This window comes from Moschus berezovskii, chromosome 1 (assembly GCF_049115385.1).
Source record: "Moschus berezovskii isolate FMDL1 chromosome 1, NW_MosBer_1.0, whole genome shotgun sequence".
Classification (NCBI taxonomy): domain Eukaryota; kingdom Metazoa; phylum Chordata; class Mammalia; order Artiodactyla; family Moschidae; genus Moschus; species Moschus berezovskii.
This window is the reverse complement of record NC_142460.1, coordinates 53,599,419-53,621,712: the sequence shown is the minus strand read 5'-3', so window position 1 is coordinate 53,621,712 and position 22,294 is coordinate 53,599,419. Positions and strand designations below refer to the sequence as shown.

Sequence of the window (22,294 nt, the reverse complement as noted above, 5' to 3'; positions counted from 1 at the left end):
AACTGAGTCTTTCACATAGAAAAATATCTGATTTGTAAGAATTCACTGCCTGGAGCTTTCTTATAGGCCAAAGAAATCGGATTTTAAACTTATCCTCCAGGTTAGGGCTTTCAATAAGAAACGGTTATGCAGGAAAAAGTGGCTGGATTAGAGCCTTGGCATACTAAGATAACTCTGGAAGTGTAGAGGGTTCATTTAGAAAAGCTCTAATCAAGACCAGACATTTAACATACATACCTAAACAAATAAACCCTAAGGGTAGAATTAGAATGAATGGTACTGAGCCCTGGCAGACTATAAGAGCAAGTTTAATTTAGCAAAGTGATGTATCTAACTTGTGAATTGGGTGCTTGTATTTTTCTAAATTTAGTCCAATAAAATGTATTTACTAAAAGTTTTAAAGCAAAGAGAGTGATTATGGATAAATTACAGATTTAATTTATTAAACTATTTCAGATAGTTCCTTGTTTGGGGAAAATATATATACAGAGAGAAAGAGTAACTAAAATAGAAAGAGGCATGAATTATAGAAAAACCTGAAAAAGCTTTTTGGCCAACCCAATAATACAGACAATTCTATCTGTTAGACCTCCCTGTCCAAGTAAGATACATGAATTGCAAGTTAAAATAATCAGAATGGTTTGCATAAACCTATCTCCTAGAAGGAACTGTGGTCTTGGAGAGGACTTTTGAGAGTCCCTCGGACTGTAAGGGGATCAAACCAGTCAATCCTGAAGGAAATCAGTCCTGAATATTCACTGAAAGGACTGATGCTGAAGCTGAAGCTCCAATATTTTGGCCACCTGATGTGAAGAACCGACTCATTGGAAAAGACCATGATGGTGGGAAAGATTGAAGGTAGGAGGAGAAGGGCATAGCTGGTTGGATGACATCACTGATTCAATGGACATGAGTTTGAGCAAGCTCTGGGAGTTGGTTGATAGGGAAGCCTGGTGTGCTGTAGTCCATGGGGTCACAGAGTCCGACACGACTGAGGCTGAACTGAACTGAGAAGATTATCTTGAGAATAACACATATTGCTATATAAATAGGAAACATTTTCAACAAGCATAATAGATGATTTTATGAAAGTGAAAGTCACTCAGTCATGTCCAACTGTTTGCGACCCTGTGGACTATACAGTTCATGGAATTCTCAAGCCAGAATACTGGAGACCGTATCCTTTCCCTTCCCCAGGGATCTTCCCAACCCAGGGATCAAACCCAGGTCTCCTGCGTTGCAGGTGGATTCTTTACCACTGAACCACAAGGGAAACCCAAGAATACTGGAGTGGATAGCCTATCCCATCTCCAGTGGATCTTCCCGACCCAGGAATCCAACTGAGGTCTCCAGCATTGAAGGCGGATTCTTTACCAACTGAGCTATCAGGGAAGCCCAGATGATTTTTATACTTAGGTTTAAAAAGAAGCTCCAGCAGTTGGTGATGGACAGGGAAGCCTGGCGTCCATGGAGTCACAGAGTCAGAAACGACCGAGTGAGTGAACTGAACTGATACTTGGGTTTTAACAGACATATTATATCAGGTCCAAGATATCTGCATGTGGGGTAAAAAAAGAAAGATCACTACTAACCTTAATAGCCATCTCCTCCATAAACTTATTCCACCTTAAAAGAGTGTGTGTTTGTGTGTGCGTGTGTGTTTAAGCGTATGAAGGAGCAGAACTATGGTTAACATTTACATTTCTATGCAATTTTTACTGAGACAAGTACAATTTTTGCCCTCTATGAGAACTACTGAAAAACAAATTTATTAATGTTTAGCTAGTTTTAGTCTCAGAAATTTGTATTTTCAGAACCAACATGTTGAATAAATAATTCATGGAATTTCTCTGTCTATAATCTAAATACTATAGATGAGTTATAAAATGGCCACATCTAACAGATACTTAGCCCTTACTATTGTCAAGCACAAACCTATGTGGCTTTTGTATATTAACTCACTTATTTCTCCAACTTTCCAACTAGATATAATTTTAAAACTGTTTTACATAAGCGAAAAATGGAACACAAAGAAATGGTATTAACATACCTTGTAAAATTACCCAATTTAAGGTAAATCTGGTTCAAATTACACTTAATCAGAAACTGACTACATTTGAAAAAGGAAATGTAAAACTGTGGATCTAACACTTCATGCTAGTTTCAACACATTAATATGGATTAGGAGACTTTCCCCCCATCCTTACCTTTAATCTCTTTGTCGTTTTTGAACCATCTTATATCAGCTGCAGGTTTACTACCAGATGTTTTACAAGTCAGCTGCATCAAGTCTCCCTCCATAACTGGGGATGAAAATCCACTGATTTGAGGTTTCTCAGGAACACCTGAAATTTAGGCAAATGGATGAAATGAACATTAATCTTCAATGTTGATTTGTTTTCATGACTATTACTTTTGCATACAAGCTAACTGGGTGTTCAACAATAACTTCAGTCAAGAAAAATAAAATAAAACATAATAATAAAAAACTGCTATATATTAAAATGTTATTTAAAATACATAATATAGATATACAGATATATATAATATAGATATAAATATATAAAATATATATATACACATACTGGAGAAAGAAATGGCAACCCACTCCAATACTGTTACCTGGAGAATCCCAGGAAGGAGGAGCCTGGTGTGCTACAGTCCATGGGGTCATAGAAGAGTTGGACACGACTTAGTGACTCAACAAGAACATATATACATACATACATACAAACACATATGTATGTGTCTGTGTAAATATGCGCATGTGTGTATATTATCCAGAAAGCATTTAAAGTGCATTTAATTCCAAGTAGTTTTTTTTAATTAAAATTTACCATCAAAAATACTCTTTGTAAATCTTTAAAACAAATATTCAATGTATCTTAAGATTTCCCACTGTATGTATTTAAGAAGGGAGATTGCTTGCATCAGGAGAAAAAAAAATCTGCAAACCATATTTCTTCATTCTTTAGCAAACTGTGATTTAACCAAAACAGCACCTTTCATTCCTGATTTCATAATTCTTAGAGCTTAAAAGATATTGTTTTCCTCTGTGTACATTTTTCTAGAAAATGCACACAGGAATAAGGGATTCATCAATAATTGCAACTATACTTATTTTTCTGATTCTTCTGAGGGAAAGAATGTCTCTTGATGTCATTTGTATTAGAAATACAATTATAGTTTTGTGGAACATGATATGTATTATTTTTAATGCTAGTTAATGCTAGCCACTTATTACCTTTTCTAGACCAAATCATTCAGTGAATAAACAGATAGCTAATATGCAGAGATAGGCATGGATGACTTAAATAATAGAACATTACACATTTTGGAGGCAATAATATTCTGCTGTCATGATAGACATTTATTCAAATTTCTCCTAAAAGTGTTCAATAATAAAAGCAGGCTGAAAGCTTCTTTATTGTACTATTTAATTCAGTTTGAAAAGAATAAAACGTAAGAATGTTGGAAGTCACCAATAAAAGAAATGTAAACTAAAAGAACAGCAAGAACAATAAAGATAAATGACAAATCGACATATTTCATTAGCTGGCTTGCTTTATTTATTTATTTTCTGTTCACCTTCATACTGCTTTAAAAAAATTATGTTACATCACCATTTAATAAACTGAAAGTAGGCAACTGCCTATTTCTTGGGGTCTCAAGTTAGCTCTCTACAGAACAATGCATTAATCTTAGGCATGTGCTATCCTGATATACTCCATTTAGTGGGTATATTTTGTCCTTAGTGGCAAACTTGTGAAGATTTTTATACAATAGCCCCAGTGGTACCTGCAAAGAAACATATTTCATATCCTATGCATAAAACAAATTCACTAGCTGGATTAACTTTAATATTCTCAACCAAAAAAAAAAAAAAACAAGCATGCATTAGTTACTTTAAATACAGTGTTATGCCTTTATCTAGCAAAAAAACAGGAAGGCAAGCTGAGGAAAAAAAAAAAATCAACCTTTAAATTCCTCTAACTTGTTCAGTACACAGGTGTGTTTCGAAGAACTGCAGCAATTTCAGCTGATTGGGCCACTGACATCTGTGGAATCAGAGAGCTCTGAGCTGCAACTTTATTTCCCTAGAAACGCTATGAATGTATTGCTTTCTGATGTCACCATAACCTTTAGAAAAATGGCCCAATACTTAGAGAATAAAAACACAGAAGTTGCAAACTAGGTACACAAGCAACATAATGTATTTCATTTGGCAATCTAGAAAAGTACAAAGTTAAAAAGCAAGAAGACAAATAGAAATGTCAGGGTCATTTAAATGCACTTAGATACACAAAGGGGTCATATTTAGAAGTCAAAAGATATTAGGAGGATCCCATCAGGTGACTGATTATAAGATGGAGGAGTACACATAGACACATTGACTTCATTATGCTCATTATTCTATTGCTTTATAAAAGGATCACCATTCATACACTAAAGAGCTGATTTGACACAAAGGAACTTAGCTGAAAAATAAAAAAACCTGTTATCTGTCGCTGGCTAAGAAAGAAAATGGCTGTGTGCTCTTAGGAAGTCATACAGACCTTTACACTTCTTTGTACCCATTTGCGAAATGGGGGAAATGACTGTGTGCTTTTTTAAAAAGCCTTTTGATAATCCTCAAAGTGTAGATTTGTTACTGAATCATGTTGCTACATCTGTACACATCTCTCTGGCTTGTGATCACATAGTGTTAGTCCCTTGCACTTACCCAGGACAGTGAGATAGGCCTTGGAAGTTTTGACAGGCATTGTAAATAAAGAACAGGTGTACTGTCCTTCATCAGACAGAGAGACATCACTGACGCTGATACTCAGTTCATGCCAGGAAGCCCGAACCAGCTCGATTCTATTGTCTCTTAAGGCTGGAAAAAATAAAATATTGAAAATGTGAATTACAACAATAGACAAAGTCAGTACTGTAAGACCACTTATTTTTAGCACAACATAACAAACATGAGCCATACAGTCCATGGAATTCTCCAGGCCAGAATACTGGAGAGGGTGGCCTTTCCCTCCTCCAGGGGATTTTCCCAACCCGGGTTTGACCCCAGGTACCCCACACAGCAGGCGGATTCTTTACCAGCTGAGACACAAGAGAAGCCCAAGAACACTGGAGTGGGTAGACTATCCCTTCTCAAGCTGATCTTCCTGACCCAGTAATCGAACTGGGGTCTCCTGCATTCAGGCAGATTCTTTACCAACTGAGCTATCAGAGAAAACTTCCTGGCCATGAATATGTCTAAATACTGTTTCCTGAAACATTTTAAACTAATGTTTACATATATTGAATTTTTAATCAGAATTTTTTAATCAAAGCAGTATTGTGTTCCTTAATGTTCTCAGAAATAACTTTTTAATTAAATGATTGGATCTAGTATATATGATGCTTTGGATGAGGTAGATATTGATGGTGATAAAAATGGCTTTCTTTCCCAAAGTCTTTCATGAGTTGCCAGAACCAAGAAAAGCTATAAATAAAATCATTAACTTCTATGCACAGACAGAATTGGGAAAAGTGTGACTGCTCATTTCCTTCTAGGAAATCAACAATGAACTTAAACATATTGAAATTTTCTCTACAATAGAGAAACCTGTCAAACTATTTTTTTTTTAATTCAGAGCTTACTTTCAGCTGAAAAGGACCCAGAGGGTTGTTATTGTTGTTTAGTCATTAGGTTGTGTCTGACTCCTTGTGAACCCATGGACTGCTGCCTGCCAGGCACCTTTGTCCACAGGATTTCCCAGGCAAGAATAGTGGAGTGGATTGCCATTTTCTTCTGCAAGGGACCTTCTGGACCCAGGGATCAAACCCATATCTCCTGAATTGGCAGGTGGATTCTTTACCACTGAGACACTAGGGAAGCTCACCCAGAGGGTACCTGATGTTATATTTTGTTGCTCTGATTGATTTCTGCTTCTGCTGTAGTATCTGTTTGTTGTTGTTGTTGGCTGGCTTTTTGCGACCCATGGACTGAAACCCACCAGACTCCTACATCCCTGGGATTTTCCAGGTAAGAATACTGGAGTAGGATGCCATTCTCTTCTCCAGGGGATCTTCCCAACCCAGGGATCAAACCCGGGTCTCCCACATTGCAGTCAGGCTCCTTACTGTCTGAACCACCAGGATTTAAAATATTCTTGGGTTTAAATCACCTTTTCTTACACAGAACACTTGTTTTCACAGAATATCTCTTAGCAACTTGCTGATTTATGCTCCTTTTAAATCATTTTGGGAAGATCATTACAAAGTTTAAATATCATTATATTCTCCACTAAGTACAGCAAAAAAATCTGTAACTAAGCAAGAGGTCACTAAAGGAGTAATTTGAAAAGTAGGAAGAGGAAACAGGACTGGTTAGGGATACTAGGACCCAGTTCAGTTCAGTGACTCAGTCGTGTCCTACTCTTTGTGACCCCATGAACTGCAGCACGCCAGGCCTCCCTGTCCATCACCAACTCCCAGAGTTTACTCAAACTCATGTCCATTGAGTCAGTGATGCCATCTTATCATCTCATCCTCTGTCCTCCCCTTCTCCTCCTGCCTTCAATCTTTCCCAGAATCAGGGTCTTTATAAATGAGTCAGCTCTTTGCTTCATGTGGCCAAAGTATTGCAGTTTCAGCTTCAACATTAATCCTTCCATTGAACACCCGGGACTGATCTCCTTTAGGATAGAATTTCCTTGCAGTCCAAGGGACTCTCAAGAGTCTTCTCCAATACCATAGTTCAAAAGCATCAATTCTTCTGTGCTCAGCTTTCTTTACAGTCCAACTCTCACATCCATACTAAAAAAACCATAACCTTGACTAGACGGACATTTGTTGGAAAAGTAATGTCTCTGCTTTTTAATATGCTATCTAGGTTGGTCATAACTTTCCTTCCAGGGAGTAGTGTTTTTTAATTTCATGGCTGCAATCACTATCTGCAGTGATTTTGGAGACCCCAAAAGTAAAGTCTGACACTGTTTCCACTGCTTCCCCATCTAGTTGCCATGAAGTGATGGGACCGGAAGCCATGATCTTAGTTTTCTGGATGTTGAGCTTCAAGCCAACTTTTTCTCTGTCCTCTTTCACTTTCATCAAGAGGCTCTTTAGTTATTCACTTTCTGCCATAAGGGTGGTGTCATCTGCATATCTGAGGTTATTGATATTTCTCCTGGCAATCTGGATTCCAGCTTGTGTTTCATCTAGCCAAGTGTTTCTCATAATGTACTCTGCGTATAGGTTAAATAAGTAGGGTGACAATATACAGCCTTGACGTACACCTTTTCCTATTTGGAACCAGTCTCTTGTTCTATGATCAGTTCTAACTGTTGCTTCCTGACCTGCATATAGGTTTCTCAAGAGGCAGATCAGGTGGCCGGGTATTCCCATCTCTTTCAGAATTTCCCACAGTTTCTTGTGATCCACACAGTCAAAGGCTTTGGTATAGTCAATAAAGCAGAAATGGATGTTTTTCTGAAACTCTCTTGCCTTTTTGATGATCCAGTGGATGCTGGCAATTTGATCTCTGGTTCCTCTGCCTTTTCTAAAACCAGCTTAAACTTATGGAAGTTCACAGTTCATGTACTGTTGAAGCCTGGCTTGGAGAATTTTGAGCATTACTTTACTAACATGTGAGATAAGTGCAATTATGCAGTAGTTTGAACTTTCTTTGGCATTTCCTTTCTTTGGGATTGGAATGAAAACTGACCTTTTCTAGTCCTGTGGCCACTGCTGAGTTTTCCAAATTTGCTGACATATTGAGTGCAGCACTTTCAGAGCATCATCTTTTAGGATTTGAAATAGTTCAACTGGAATTCTATCACCTACACAGCTTTGTTCACAGTGTTGCTTCCTAAGGCCCACTTGACTTCACATCCAGGATGTGTGGCTCTAGGTGAGTGTTTACACCATTGTGATTATCTGGGTCATGAAGGTCTTTTTTGTAGTTTTTCTGTATATTCTTGCTAACTCTTCTTAATATTTTCTGCTTCTTTAAGGTCCATACCATTTCTGTCGTTTATCGAGCCCATCTTTCCATGAAATATTCCCTTGGTATCTCTAGTTTTCTTGAAGAGATCTCTAGTCTTACCCATTCTATTGTTTTCCTATTTCTTTTCATTGATCACTGAGGAAAGCTTTCTTATCTCTCCTTGCTATTCTTTGGAACTCTGAATTCAAATGGGTATATCTTTCCTTTTCTCATTTACTTTTCACTTCTCTTCTTTTCACAGCTATTTGTAAGGCCTCCTCAGGCAGCCAGTTTACTTTTTTGCATTTCTTTTCCATGGGGATGGGCTTGATCCCTGTCTCCTGTACAATGTCACGAACCTCCATCTATTCGTTCATCAGGCACTCTATCAGATATAGTCCCTTAAATCTATTTCTCACTTCCACTGTATAATCACAAGGGATTTGATTTAGGTCATAACTGAATGGTTTAGTGGTTTCCCCCACTTTCTTCAATTTAAGTCTGAATTTGGCAATAAGGGGTTCATGATCTGTGCCACAGTCAGCTCCTGGTCTTGTTTTAGTTAACTATATACAGCTTTTCCATCTTTGGCTACAAAGACTATAATCAATCTGATTTCGGTGTTGACTATCTGGTGATGTCCATGTATAGAGTCTTCTCTTATGTTGTTGGAAGAGGGTGTTTGCTATGATTAGTGTGTTCTCTTGGCAAAACTCTATTAGCCTTTGCCCTGCTTCATTCTGTACTCTAAGGCCAAATTTGCTTGTTACTCCAGGTGTTTCTTGACTTCCTACTTTTGTCTTCCAGTCCCCTATAATATATATAACTAGGACCCAAGGAACAATACATACAGGGCCTCTCCAACCAACTGTAAAAGGCAATTGAGACTTGGCTTCTCCAAATGGAAATCTAGCAACAAAATATGGCCTAGGTAGACTCGCTTTTATTGCAGATCAAATGGGATTCCCACCAAGAAGTGTGGGAGAGTAGAGGCCACCTCCAAGGGGAATCAAGCAGAAGTACTGCTGCCAGAAAAAGCAATCTCTTTCTCCATTGGGCTGGCTACCAGGGAAGCCCTTCCCTCTCCTACTGAGCGACAGTAGTCAGTTGGACAGCACAGGCAGTGGATGATTCTATAACAATTCTAAAGCATTTACCCAGTCCTTGAAGTGATCTTTGACAAGACTGGTACAACTACCAGGGAAAACAACTCCCAGGTCAGCTCAAACTGACCAAATAGCACCACAAAGTCTCTGAAAACTAAATTGTCAGTGGTACCATAGCCCACAAATGTAAGCTAGGATCTGTGTGATGAATCTATATAGAACAGAAGATGTAAATAGTATCCAGATTCTCCTAACATAATAGCCAAACTGTCCAGGACCTGATTAAAAAAAAAAAAAGTTACTGGTCACACCAAATACTAGGAAAATCAAATCTTTAACAAGAACAAATAAGCAACAGATGCTAACACTGAGTTGAAATGGATGTTAAAATTATCTGACAAAAAGAATTTAAAGAAGTCTTCATAAATTTATTTTAACAGGCAATTGCTAATTATCTTGCAACAACACAAAATAGAAAATCATAGCAAAGTAAAGAAGTATTTAAAAAAGAACTAAAAGGAAATTGCTGAAATCAAAAATACAATAATCAAAATAAAAACTCACTGCCTTGGATTAATAGTACAATGGTGACAACAGAGAATATAATCAGTGTACTTGAGGACAGAGAAATATAATTCACCTGACTCACTGGAAAAGACTCTGATGCTGGGAAAGGTTGGGGGCGGGAGGAGAAGGGGACGACAGAGAATGAGATGGCTGGATGGCATCACCGACTCTGTGGACATGAGTTTGAGTGTACTCCAGGAATTGGTGATGGATAGGGAAGCCTGGCGTGCTGTGATTCATGGGGTCGCGGAGAGTCGGACACGACTGAGCGACTGAACTGAACTGAACTGATCCAAACAAGAGAGAGAAAAATGATTGGAAAACAAACAAAAAAACAGAATCTCAGAAACCTGAGGGAAAATGACACAGTATCCAACATTGTTACCATATGAGCTGCAAAAGATGAGAGAGAGAGTGGGGCTCAAAGAATTTAAGAAATAAGGGTCAAATTTAACAACTTAGGTAAAAGAAAAAAAATCAAGAGGAAGAGTAAATTCAAATAAGATAAACTAAAAGTCCATATCAAGATATAGCTAAATTAAAATTCTGAAATCCAAGGAAAATGAATAAAACCTTAAGAGTAGACACAGAAAAAGACACATTACCTATAAGAACCAATTCAAATGACAATATGTTTATATTTCTCATTTGAAATTATGGAGGTCAGAGGCAGTGGCACATTTTTCAAGTGCTGAAATAAAATATTGATAGTAAATTCTTATCCAGTGAAACCACCATTCAGGAACCAGGAGGAAATAAATGTATTTTTGGAAGAAGGAAAACTAAAAAACATGTTCCTCTAGCAGATCTGTCTTAAAGAAAAGTTAAAGTTCTTCAAATAGAAAAGAAAAAAAAAAATCTGAAGCATTAAGAAGGAAGAAAGAACAAGTGACAGAAAAAAAAAAGGGTAAATACAATATAAACTACTCTTTTGTGTTTTCCCAATTATATGATAGTTAAGGAAAAATTATACTATCAACTGATGCAGTGTTCAACATGTAAAGATGGATTACTCAAAGCAAATAAAAGGTGGTAAGGCAAAGGGATCTAAAGAAGTAATGTTTTCATACTTCATTAGAAGTGGTAAAACTGGTAGACTGTGATAAGTCATATATGTATAGCATTTCAATACCTGGAGAAACTACTAAGAAAATATACAAAGTGATACATTCAAAAACTCTATAAATAAATTAAGATGAAGTTTATTTATATGCTGTCTTGAAATAACTAAAATTATAGAGCTGGAGAAAAGATTAATTCTTCCCAAGGATTAAGGTTGGTAAGAGGTGGAGGGAAGTGGAAGAGACACAAGTGTGATGATAAAACCAGAGCACAGGGGATCATTGTGGTGATAGAACTGTTGCATCTTGACTCTGGTGATGCATACATTAACCAACATATGTCATAAAACTGAATTATATATATATATATATAAGCTATATAACTACATAATATTATCAAAGTCAAGCTGATACATACAGATATTAAATGTTCATATTTAAATCATTCATGTGGAGTAAGGCTAAAAGCACAGGTTTTGGTATCAAAAGATCTGCTTTAGAGGAGGGAAAAAGATGGCAGAGGAATAGGACAGGGAGACCACTTTCTCCCCCACAAATTCATCAAGAGAACATTTGAACGTAAAGTAAAGTCCACAAAATAACTTCTGAATGCTGGCAGAGGACATCAGGCACCCAGAAAAGCAGCCCATTGTCTTCGAAAGGAGGTAGGAAAAAACATAAAAGATAAAAAGAGAGACAAAAGAAGTAAGGACGGAGCTCCATCCCAGGAAGGGAGGCTTTAAAAAGAGAGAAGTTTCCAAACACCAGGAAACACTCTCACTGGTGAGTCTGTGGTGAGCCTTGGAACCTCAGAGGTACACATAACCAGGAGGGAAAAGAAAGAAATAATTAAAACCCACAGATTACCCACCAAACGGTAACTCCCAGGGGAGAAGCAGCGCAGACACCTGCATCTGCCATTGGCAGGCGGGGACTGGGCAGGGAGGAGCCGGCTGAACTGTTTGGAGAGAGGACTGGGCATGAATGGCGTGAGAACAATCTGAGAGAACTAACTGGGATAGCAAAGCAGACTGGGATAGCTTCCCCCGCGAAAAAGCGGAAAGCCCTAACCTAAGACTCCGCCAGCCCTGTTCACAGAACAAAGGGCTGAGCAGAGTGAGCCGGCTGCGGTCAGCCCATCCCCCACTGAGACAGGCAGGGAGGACAGCCAGAGCCAGAGGGGGCAACCGTGGCCCCAGAAAGGCATCCGATACCAAACTGCAGGCAGGCTTCGTTGCTAATCAAGACTTCTTGGGCTTGGGCCGGTGGATATCTGCCTGAGAAGGTGCGCTGGTTGTACACCCAGAAAGTCGAGTGGCAGGGACCAGGGAGGCGATAAGTCGCAGCGACCGCGCTTGCCAAACACCTGGTCACCTGAGCTGCTTGGACCGGGGAAGGCACAAAACACAGGCCCAACCAAGTCTGCGTCTTTGTGGAGTACCCAAGGACCTGAACCTGAGCCGCTCAGACCTGGGAAGTGCATACAACTCAGCCCAGCCTCGGACAGTTCCCAGCAGAGCAACCTAGAGTCTGTGCAGTGGAGACTGGGACAGCACACGCGCTGTGAGAGGGGCCAACCCTTTGTGGCCGACACTACGAGCACTCCCCACAGACGTCAGAGATATTTGTCTGCAGCGTTCCTCCCTTCCTAGAACAGGACTGAACAACTGACCCTTAAAAAGTGCCCACCACCGCCCCCTAGTGTCAGGGCGGAAATTAGACACTGAAGAGACCAGCAAACAGAAGCTAAAACAGAGAGAACCACCTTGGAAATGACAGATAGAGAAGTCTAGAGACTACTCCAAGAATAAGACCGGAAACTAGAGGCAAGAGGCTTAAGCCTGAATCCTGAGAACACCAGAAAACTCCTGACTCCAGGGAACATTAATCGATAGGAGCTCATCAAACACCTCCATACCTACACTAAAACCAAGCACCACCCAAGGGTCAACAAGTTCCAGAGCAAGACATACCACGCAAATTATCCAGCAACACAGGAACATAGCCCTGAGCTTCAATATACAGGCTGCCCAAAGTCACTCCAAACCCACTGACATCTCAGAACTCATTACTGGACACTTCATTACACTCCAGAGAGAAGAAATCCAGCTAACCCACCAGAACACCGACACAAGCTTCCCTAACCAGGCAACCTTGACAAGTCACCCGTACAACCCCACACACAGCAAGGAAACTACATAACGAAGAGAACTCCACAAACTGCCAGAAGACGGAAAGGCCACCCCAAGCAAAACAATATAAGCAAGATGAAGAGGCAGAGAAATACCCAGCAAGTAAAGGAACAAGATAAATGCCCACCAACACAAACAAAAGAGGAAGATATAGGGAATCTACCTGATAAAGAATTTCAAATTTTGATGGTGAAAATGATTCAAAATCTTGAAAGCAAAATGGAGTTACAGATAAATAACTTGGAGAAAAGGATTGAGAAGATGCAAAAAAGGTTTAATAAGGATTTAGAGGAAATAAAAAGAGTCAATATACAATGAATAATGCAATAGATGAGATCAGAAACACTCTGGATGGAACAAGCAGTAGAATAATGGAGGCAGAAGACAGGATAAGTGAGCTAGAAGATAGAATTGTAGAAAAAAATGAGACAGAGAGGAAAAAAAAAAACAAATTAAAAGAAATGAGGACAATATTAGAGACCTTTGGGACAATGTTAAATGCCCCAACATTTGAATCATAGGAGTCCCAGAAGAAGAATACAAAAAGAAAGACCATGAGAGAATACTTGAGGAGATAATCATTGAAAACTTTCCTAAAATGGGGAAAGAAATAATCACCCAAGTCCAAGAAACCCAGAGAGTCCCTAACAGGATAAACCCAAGGCAAAATACTCCAAGACACATATTAATCAAATTAACAAAGATCAAACACAAAGAACAAATATTAAAAGCAGCAAATAACACACAAGGGGATTCCCATAAGGATAACAGCTGATCTTTCAACAGAAACTCTTCAGGACGGGAGGGAATGGCAAGACACACTTAAAGTGATGAAAGAAAATAACCTACAGCCAAGATTACTGTACCCAGCAAGGATCTCATTCAAATATGAAGAAGAAATCAAAAGCTTTACAGACAAGCAAAAGCTGAGAGAATCACCAAATCAGCTCTCCAACAAATGCTAAAGGATTTTCTCTAGACAGGAAACACAGAAAGGGTGTATAAACTCAAACCCAAAACAATAAAGAAAATGGCAACGGGATCATACTTATCAATAATTTCCTTAAACATAAATGGGTTGAATCTGACAACCAAAAGACAAAGGCTGGCTGAATGGATACAAAAACAAGACCCCCATATATGTTGTCTACAAGAGACCCACCTCAAAACGAGGGACACATACAGACTGAAAGTGAAGGGCTTGAAGAAGATATTCCCTGCAAATAGAGACCAAAAGAAAGCAGGAGTAGCAATACTCATATCAGATAAAATAGACTTTAAAACAAAGGCTATGAAAAGAGACAAAGAAGGAAACTACATAATGATCAAAGGATCAATCCAAGAAGAAGATATAACAATTATAAATATTTATGCACCCAACATAGGAGCACCTCAATATGTAAGACAATTACTAACAAGTATGAAAGGGGAAATTAACAACAATGCAATAATAGTGGGAGGTTTTAATACCCCACTTACATCTATGGATAGATTAACTAAACAGAAAATTAACAAGGAAACACAAACTTTAAATGATACAATAGACCAGTTAGACCTAACAGATCTCTATAGGACATTTCACCCCAAAACAATGAATTTCACCTTTTTCTCAAGCGCACACAGAACCTTCTCCAGGATAGATCACATCCTGGGCCATAAATCTAGCCTTGGTAAATTCAAAAAAAAAAAATTGAAATCATTCCAAGCATCTTTTCTGACCACAATGCAATAAGATTAGATCTCAATTATGGGAGAAAAACTTAAAAATGCCAACATATGGAGGCTGAACAACACGCTGCTGAATAATGAACAAATTATAGAAGAAATCAAAAGAGAAATCAAAATATGCATAGAAATGAATGAAAATGAAAGCACAACAACCCCAAACCTCTGGGACACTGTAAAAGCAGTTCTAAGGGGAAGGTTCATAGTAATACAGGCACACCTCAAGAAACAAGAAAAAAGTCAACTAAATAACCTAACTCTACACCTAAAGAAACTAGAAAAGGAAGAAATGAAGAACCCCAGGGTTAGTAGAAGGAAAGAAATCGTAAAAATTAGGGCAGCAATAAATGCAAAAGAAACAAAAGAGGCCATAGCAAAAATCAACAAAGACAAAAGCTGGTTCTTTGAGAGGGTAAATAAAATTGACAAACCACTAGCCAGACTCATCAAGAAACAAAGGGAGAAAAACCAAATCAATAAAATTAGAAATGAAAATGGAGAGATCACAACTGACAACACAGAAATACAAAGGATCATTAGAGAATACTATCAGCAATTATATGGCAATAAAATGGACAACTTGGAAGAAATGGACAATTTCTTAGAAAAGTACAGCTTTCCTAAACTGAACCAGGAAGAAATAGAAAATCTTAACAGACCCATCACAAGCATGGAAATAGAAGCAGTAATCAAAAATCTTCCAGCAAACAAAAGCCCAGGTCCAGATGGCTTCACAGCTGAATTCCACCAAAAATTTAGAGAAGAGCTAACAACTATTCTACTCAAACTCTTCCAGAAAATTGCTGAGGAAGGGAAACTCCAAACTCATTCTGTGAGGCCACCATCACCCTAATCCCAAAATCTGGTAAAGACCCCACAAAAAAAGAAAACTACAGGCCAATATCACTGATGAACATAGATGCAACAATCCTTAATAAAATTCTAGCAATCAGAATCCAACAACACATTAAGAAGATCATACATCATGACCAAGTGGGTTTTATCCCAGGAAGACAAGGATTTTTCAATATCTGCAAATCAATCAATGTAATACACCACATTAACAAACTGAAAAGTAAAAATCATATGATTATCTCAATAGATGCAGAGAAAGCCTTCGACAAAATTCAACATCCATTTATGATAAAAACCCTCCAGAAAGTGGGAATAGAAGGAACCTACTTCAACATAATAAAAGCTATATATGACAAACCCACAGCAAACATTATCCTCAATGGTGAAAAACTGAAAGCATTTCCCCTAAAGTCAGGAACAAGACAAGGGTGCCCACTCTCACCACTTCTATTCAACATAGTTCTGGAAGTTTTGGCTACAGCAATCAGAGCAGAAAAAGACATAAAAGGAATACAAATTGGAAAAGAAGAAGTAAAACTTTCACTGTTTGCTGATGACATGATCCTCTACACAGAAAACCCTAAAGACTCTACCAGAAAACTATTAGAGCTAATCAATGAATACAGTAAAGCTGCAGGATATAAAATCAACACACAGAAATCCCTTGCATTCTATACACTAATAATGAGAAAATAGATAGAGAAGTTAAGGAAACCATTCCATTCACTGTTGCAACGAAAAGAATTAAATACTTAGGAATATATCTACCTAAAGAAACAAAAGGCCTGTACATAGAGAACTATAAAACACTGGTGAAAGAAATCAGAGAGGACACTAATAGATGGAGAAATATACCGTGTTCGTGGATTGGAAGAATAAATATTGTGAAAACGAGTATATTACCCAAGGTAATTAAAACATTCAATGCAATCCCTATCAAGCTACCAAAGATATTTTTCACAGAACTAGAACAAATAATCTCACAATTTGTATGGAAATACAAAAAACCTCGAATAGCCAAAGCAATTTTGAGGAAGAAGAATGGAACTGGGGGAATCAACCTGCTGGACTTCAGGCTCTATTACAAAGCCACAGTCATCAAGACAGTGTGGTACTGGCATAAAGACAGAAATATAGGCCAATGGAACAAAATAGAAAGCCCAGAGATAAATCCACGCACTTATGGACACCTTATCTTTGACAAAGAAGGCAAGAATATAAAATGGAGAAAAAAACAGTCTCTTTAACAAGTGGTGCTTGGAAAACTGGTCAGCCACTTTTTAAAGAATTCAACTAGAACACTTCCTAACACCATACACAAAAATAAACTCAAAATGGATTAAAGATCTAAATGTAAGACCAGAAACTATAAAACTCCTAGAGGAGAACATAGTCAAAACACTGTCCGACATAAATCGCAGCAGGATCCTCCATGACCCACCTCCCAGAATATTGGAAATTAAAGCAAAAATAAGCAAATGGGACCTAATTAAAATCAAAAGCTTCTGCACAGCAAAGGAAACTATAAGCAAGGTGAAAAGACAGCCTTCAGAATGGGAGAAAATAATAGCAAATGAAACAACTGATAAAGGATAAATCTCTAAAATATACAAGCAGCTCCTGCAACTCAATTTCAGAAAAATAAACGACCCAATCAAAAACTGGGCCAAAGAACTAAACAGACATTTCTCCAAAGACATACAGATGGCTAACAAACACATGAAAAAATGCTCAACATCCCTCATAATCAGAGAAATGCAAATCAAAACCACAATGAGATACCATTACACACCAGTCAGAATGGCTGCTATCCAAAAGTCTACATGCAATAAATGCTGGAGAGGGTGTGGAGAGAAGGGAACCCTCTTACACTGTTGGTGGGAATGCAAACTAGTACAGCCACCATGGAGAATAGTGTGGAGATTCCTCAAAAAACTAGAAATAGAACTGCCATATGATCCAGCAATCGCACTCCTGGGCATACACACCAAGGAAACCAGAATTGAAAGAGACACATGTACTCCAATGTTCATTGCAGCACTGTTTATAATAGCCAGGACATGGAAGCAACCTAGATGTCCATCTGCAGACGAATGGATAAGAAAGCTTTGGTACATATACACAATGGAGTATTACTCAGCCATTAAAAATAATACATTTGAATCAGTTCTAATGAGGTGGATGAAACTAGAGCCTATTATACAGAGTGAAGTAAGCCAGAAAGAAAAGCACCAATACAGTATACTAACGCAAATATATGGAATATAGAAACATGGAAATGATAACCCTATATACGAGACAGCAAAAGAGACACAGATGCATGGAATAGTCTTTTGGACTCTGTGGGAGAGGGTGAGGGTGGGGTGATTTGGGAGAATGGCATTGAAACATGTATAGTATCATATGTGAAATGAATCGCCAGTTCAGGGTCAATGCATGTTACAGGATGCTCGGGGCTGGAGTGCGGGGATGACCCAGAGGGAGGATAAGAGGAGAAGGGAGGTGGGAGGGGGGTTCAGGAAGGGGAACTCATGTACACCCGGGGCATATTCATGTCAATGTATGGCAAAACCAACCAATATAATATTGTAAAATAATTAGCCTCCAATTAAAAAAAAAACTGCTTTAGGCAGTTATATAAAGTTAGGTTTCCTGTGGATAATAATTTCTGATTCATTTCTATCTTTGGATTATGATGAGAACTTTAATATCATGTTACAAACAAAGTACTTTAAACAAATCTGCAATGATATGCTAAAGTATTTTGTATTTAGAATCCTGATGAGAAACCAAATATTTTGTCTGAAATGTCTCAACTGATTGAGATTACCAAATCATATAATTTTTTGAATTGCTTTATAATTGCTATCAGTCTTGACTAAAAATTAGGCTCTGAAAAGTAGAATACCTATATTGTAATGTAAACTTTTGGGGTTACCATATGAATTTAGGTGAATCACTTGTTGTACACCCCAGTTTGCTGAGTGTTAAGTGGAGATAATAATAATTGAGTGAAACATAAGGAATATGTCTTAGAGAAATGAATATATGAATATATATTCAAAACCTGAAAACATATTCCCAAAAAGGAAGAAAGTGACACAATTAGTAGATATATTTTTATCATGTAAATATCCTTGATAATTCATTTGCCAAAAACAGAAAGAGCTGCCTGAGGAGATTTTCATTGGACTGAACATTTTAAACAAATCCTACATCCACAGCGTTTATCTTTTCAATTTTGTAAATAGGATGCCATCTGCAGTTCACTTTATCACAGCACTTTAAGTATGAAAGAATAAAGGGAAACCTTTTAAAGTCCAAAGAGGGATGTCATATAACTCAAAGGATTCCCTGTGAGAAGGATCCTTGTCTTGCTCATCTCAGCACTCTGCACCTTCACTATCTGCACGGGAGGTTTTCAGTGAATGACTATTGAATCGAAATTGAGAGTCAAACTGTCTGTTTATGATAACAGCAGAGTGAAAAAGAAATGAATTAGGAAGTCCTTTTAGATAAATCTCCATGGGATCCCTTATGGGAGAAAAGCCCCCCCCCCAAAAAAAAGAAAAAGGGTGTCATGTTTAGACACTGTTTAGCATAAAAGATCTAGAAAAATGCTACACATTTTTTTTTTAACAAGTATCATTCATTGAACAATTATTTGAAATACTAAATGAGTGATCCATGAAGTTATTGTCATGTTACCTTATGGTTTCCAAATGAACACAAAAGGCAGTAGATACTTAGAAATAATCCCTATTTTCTACATAGCAAATTCCATACATTGATACTAAACCTGAACAAAGAATTGTAATATTTTTGGTTGAAGTGAATTCAATCTTTAAAAAAATAGAAGTTTGGGAACACAGAATGTTCATGGTTATCCAAATATCTTTTTTAAACAATAAAAGCTCAAACATTTCATGGAAAAAAATAGTTAAACATTACCTTAGGAATAATTAAGAGAACAAATGAGTGTGTAGAATAAAAGAAAGGTAATTGCTCACACACCATAGAGATTAAAATGAGCCAATGAGCCAATGATCCAAGCAGCTACTCTGAGGTCACAGCTCATCAGTCATTAGGTGCCTGCCACCTAATGGTGAGTTGACTTAACAGTTCAAAACCCTGACCTCTGGAGAATTTAATTTTAGCTGCAAAAAAGAAGCAGTAACCAATGAGTAACAATCATTAAAAAGGACTTAATGCTGGATAAAAATTGTTTTCCCAATGTACCATTGGTTCTAAATGGTTCATCAGTCATACACGCGTATTTGAGATTCATACTAAGTAAAATAAAAATTCCTAAGATGATCACATGAAGAATTTTAGACAAATTTTATACTGATCTCTGACAAAAGTTACTGGCATAGCTAATAAGTTGTTTATTAATTAGTTTTAAACCAAATCAACATAATAACCCTAGTACTATTGAATTTGTCTGACATTATTCATTTAAGAACCAAATAGAAATTCATGTATACTTGGATTAATAGTGCTCCTTCCTTTAGTGTCATGATATTTATAAAGGTGGTCACATAACTTTTTGCCCGGTGGTCACATTTTCAAATATATTTAAGTTGATTCCCAGTGAGTAATAATTTATATCAAACTTTAAGGTGCTTAAATAATGATAAAAAGCATATTTTATTATATAATCACTTTTAAGAGATTATTAAAATGCAGTAAATAACGACTTCATTGTGTTTGTATTTTTCCTAATTCATCCATCTGACCTAAAACTTTACCAAATCAGGATTATCTCTTTATATTTATATTTATTTTTATAAATATTTATATTTATATTATCTACAGTTTTTTACACATAGCATGGTATATATAGATGCCCATTAAGTTTTATTGGATTAAATTAAATATGTGGTCATCAGTCTTTTGTATGTAATAATGTTCTATAATTGTACACATTAACATAATTTTAGAAAATTCCATGTATTGAGTATTATATATTGAATTATTTTTATTATTACAATTCACTATATCTTATAGAAAAAGTACTAACAGAAAAAGTCTACGTCAAAATGATTTTTATTCATCTCTTAAAAATCCAGGACAATTCCCCAGAATGGCTATTAAAGAGCATGCATACTTATCCGTATATTTAGAGAAACAAAGCATAAAATGTCTCACTCTATGTGTAGGTTATGCTACCAAATTTGATTCAACTGACAAGTTTTGTTGAGAATCCATGATATGCCAGACACCATGCTAGGTGTCATAGGGAAATAGGAGTTTAAAAATAGAATATTTTCCAACCACCTCCTGTCCAGCTGAGAGACACATGGTCCCATATGAAGACACTTCAAGTTTCAGCTTGGTTACTTAAATTCTCAATGTCAAGCATATATTTCCAAGAGCATACCACCCTACACTAGGCTTTACTCAAAGCAGTCACTGCATATACTTAGAAAAAATTTTAAACGTTACTTTCCAATCAGCAATTTCTATTTTGTAGAGTAAGCTTAACATCACTGGTGTGATGAGATTTCAAGAACCACAGATATGTCATTCTTCATTCTCCTTGTTCTCAGCTCAAGTCCTCACCATCCAGGTGTCCCCATTTGATTCCTATAGGGAGTTTAGATATGTCAGTGCAAGCCAAGCTCTGCCTAGGGAAAGAAATATTAAGAATGCTGGGTATAGCCTTTGATTCAATACCAAGTTTTGCTGTTGTCTGCTGACTAATAATATAGTCCTTCTCATGATTCTGATTTTGTTGTGTTAAGGTTGTCTGGACCAGCACTCACCTTTGTGTCCCAACTTCTGCAACAGGCCTGTTCTCTCTGCACTTTATCCGCTTAGGCCTGTGCTAACTGCCTACTCTGGCTTTGCCCCTACTGATTTCTCTAGAACTGGTCACTAGCTAAATTGACTTGGGCAATCTGCCAACCCTGCTTTTTTCAGAAGAAATATCTACTGTCCCCAAGGGTAAGAATTGGATGAGCAATTAAGGTTTCAGCGACCAAGCCTTAAGACCAAGGCTTTTGGTATACCAGAAGGTTTTTTGTTTGTTTGTTTGCTTTTTAATATTAAATCTGTATTTTAATAAACCAGAAAAGAAAAATAAGTCAAATAAGCTCTAATAAAGTTTCAAATGGGTCATATATTCAGGGCTTAACTCTTGTCAGACCTCAAAATTAGTGTATTGACATGTATGATGTCAAAATATGCCTCTGAAAATTGTAAACAGGAAAGACAAGGAAGGAAATTGAGGTATTCTTACTCTTATTATGTGTTTTTTTTTGTTAATAGCCACAATGTTTTATTTCTTAATAGCATGAGCATATGCTGATTACATTCATTCTATGTTATTTGCAATTGTACTATGGACTGCCAGAAATAAAGGAGTTAAACATACAGATGGACTAAATCGCAAGCTAGCGAATCCTTTACTGTTTTGTCCTTTTACAGTCATACAACATAAAACAATCTAAATCAATCTCCTGGAAAATTGATAAAAACAGCCATTCCTCCAGAGCTGATATTTGGTATACCAAGTTTCAGCTGGGACTAGATTTTTGCTGAAACCATAGTAAATGGAGTTTTAGAAAAGAAATGTAAACAGAACCCAAGCAATAAATCTGGAAACTGTGTCACTGTTTGAAAGATGTTTTCTAAGTGGTAGAATTTCAGTTTTTAAACCACAGCTTTACTTACTTCAAATGTATAAAAACAAATATTCATTACTCTCTTCTCTATATTTGTAATCTGTTATGATGAAAGATTTTAAAAAGCAAAAATATTGCCATAGTTAACTAAAATGTACCACAAATTAATAAACTTGGATATGGAAAATGTATT

General features: G+C 37.1%; 1 protein-coding gene across 1 annotated transcript in view; it reads right to left on the bottom strand.

The window, feature by feature from the left end:
* Nucleotides 1–22,294, bottom strand: part of CADM2 (cell adhesion molecule 2) — a 302,491-nt gene that overhangs the window by 196,904 nt on the left and 83,293 nt on the right. Inside the window, exons 2-3 of the mRNA XM_088836187.1 lie at nt 4,724–4,876; nt 2,208–2,345 (exon numbers count right to left, since the gene is read on the bottom strand). Of these exons, the coding sequence (XP_088692313.1) occupies nt 2,208–2,345; nt 4,724–4,763 (178 nt within the window). The 5' untranslated portion in view covers nt 4,764–4,876. The remainder of the gene's footprint in view (nt 1–2,207; nt 2,346–4,723; nt 4,877–22,294) is intronic.